The sequence below is a fragment of the Egretta garzetta genome, unplaced genomic scaffold (assembly GCF_000687185.1).
Source record: "Egretta garzetta isolate BGI_Z169 unplaced genomic scaffold, ASM68718v1 scaffold683, whole genome shotgun sequence".
NCBI lineage: Eukaryota > Metazoa > Chordata > Aves > Pelecaniformes > Ardeidae > Egretta > Egretta garzetta.
Genome location: NW_009259045.1, coordinates 139825 through 141932, shown reverse-complemented (window position 1 = coordinate 141932; position 2108 = coordinate 139825). Strand labels below are relative to the sequence as shown.

Below are 2108 nucleotides of genomic sequence, written 5' to 3'. Positions count from 1 at the left end.
GGGCGGAACCAGCCAGCCCGCCCGTGCTCCGGCTGCCTCCCTGCTGACCGGCGCTCCGACTGGCAGGCTAACCTTCGCCAACCAAAGGCGTTGATCTGTGCCTCACTGATTTGAGGCACACAGAACTGTCAAACGGCGTGCCTGCCGCCCACTCCTTCTCTCCAGAACAGGCCAAAAGCAGAAGCAATTCCCTGCCATGTGCAGTAGCAGCTTCTTACCCACTCTAAGAACATCAGAGACGGTGCAGCCCAAGCAAATCACAACCCTTGTTCAACCCTGTGATGGACCAAAACTTCCTTCTGTTGTTTGTGAGCCTTGCTGTTTTGATTACAGCAATCGTTTACCACGGGACTTTTCTGAACCAATAAGCATCTTGCCAGAGAGATCTTCTTGTGAAAGGGGAGCAGAAGTGCTTCGTAGAAACACTTTCTACTGTGCCGTAAACAAATGACTTATTCCTGAAAGGATCTAACGCTAATACCCAATTCGGTGTATTTCCCGTCCCCAATATTTGAAGTTCAGCATATGTTACCAACAGATGATCCACCTAAAAAGAGGCTCATCTATTTTTGGACAGAACTCTCATAAAGCTTTAGTATCAGAAAACGTCTGTGCAAAAGAGTGACGTCAAGACGGTTGCATCATCACACACAAAGCTCTCTGATCTGGACCGAAGCACCTTTCAAACACGGGTCTAGCCGTAGCAAACGCTGGTCATCGCCTCGCACCCACGCTACACCAGGGACTAGCTAGCAGGCACCAACGGCACTTCAGAAGCAAAAGGCAAGTTCTTCAATACTTATGTGAATTTATGACTTTCAAGACATGACTTAATCCTCACATGAGTCAGAGAGGTGAGGAGCAGACAAGTATTATCGTCATTTTATAGACAGGGAAAGCAGGGAGAAGGCACCTCTCAGAAGAATGCACTATGCAAGGCGAGATTAGGAACTCTGGGCTCAGATCACACCTCCTGCCTGAGATAAAGTAACAAACCCAGGCCTTGGGGGGAGGGAACCCCAAAGAAATCAGAAATTATTTCTCTCCTTTGCTGCGAGGATTCCACGTTCTGTTCAAGTGATGAATTACAGTTGCATTCACTGCAGCTGCTTCCAGTAGGCTAGGGCAGGAGCATCAATTATCAGCCCAAGAGGAAAGGACTAAATCAATAGGAGAAGAGCTCTGCTTACTTGCTGACTGGGTTTTTAATCCCCTGTCCATCCGAGCCAAGTCCCTCGCCTTCCTTCCAGCCCATCTTCATTAGCATTTGATAACCTATGTTTTCCACAGTCAGTTTGAACTCTTTGTATTCAGAATAATCCGGCTCACGTCCTTCCTGCAGAGACACAAAAGATAGTGTTGGTTATTTGTTATAGGCACCTATCCTTGTGGGTCAGAGGAGGGGAAAACCAGCTTCAGCTACTCAAAGTTAGGATGGTTCTGGCAAACAACTAATAACCAGCATGATTTCTTGGGATTCCAGTTCTGCACCACCACAGAGAAGAAAATGGGTAAATGAGAAAGCGCTGCAGAGCCCTACAGCATAATCTGCAAGAAGCAAGGAACGCTACGGTGAGATTAAGCTGAGAAATATTTAGCTCCTGAACTTAAAGTCGCTCGCTGGATCAAGCTTCAGATACAGTGCCTATTTAAGCCAGGATCGCCAGGGAACGTCAGATCCCATGCTGGTTACACGAAAACATTCTGAAGGATGGGCCAGCATCAAGAAGTTCTACAGTTTAGGAAGAATTGGCAGGTACTGAAGTGCTTTGCATAAGCTTTTTGTAGGCTTTATATTTTCACTTCGCTGCAATCGCCTGGCTAAAAATTCACATTTTCCTTGCTTGGCATCAGCAACCACTTATCCGAAACAGGAACAGCAGACAAATGGTGGGTAGCCCAAGAGGCTTGTCTGTAATTTCAGCTAACCCCCAAATACTGTCCCGATGGTCTGTTCTCTAGTCTGCTACAGCCGTTTCCCCGGGAAGAGCAGAAAACTAACCCCTTGTTTCCTCCAGAAGTACCAGAGCTCCCAGCGTAAGGGCAGAAGCTCCTCACGGCTGCACGGAAGCTAACTGCTGTGACAAAGGGCTAAGCATGCTCGAGCT

The 2108-nt window shown here is 47.6% G+C and overlaps 1 protein-coding gene across 1 annotated transcript in view; it reads right to left on the bottom strand.

Moving 5' to 3' along the window:
- Positions 1-2108, bottom strand: part of SUGP1 (SURP and G-patch domain containing 1) — a gene marked incomplete at its 5' end in the record, with an annotated part of 19682 nt that overhangs the window by 1934 nt on the left and 15640 nt on the right. Inside the window, one exon of the mRNA XM_035890630.1 lies at positions 1188-1336. Coding sequence (XP_035746523.1) covers positions 1188-1336 — 149 coding nt within the window. The remainder of the gene's footprint in view (positions 1-1187; positions 1337-2108) is intronic.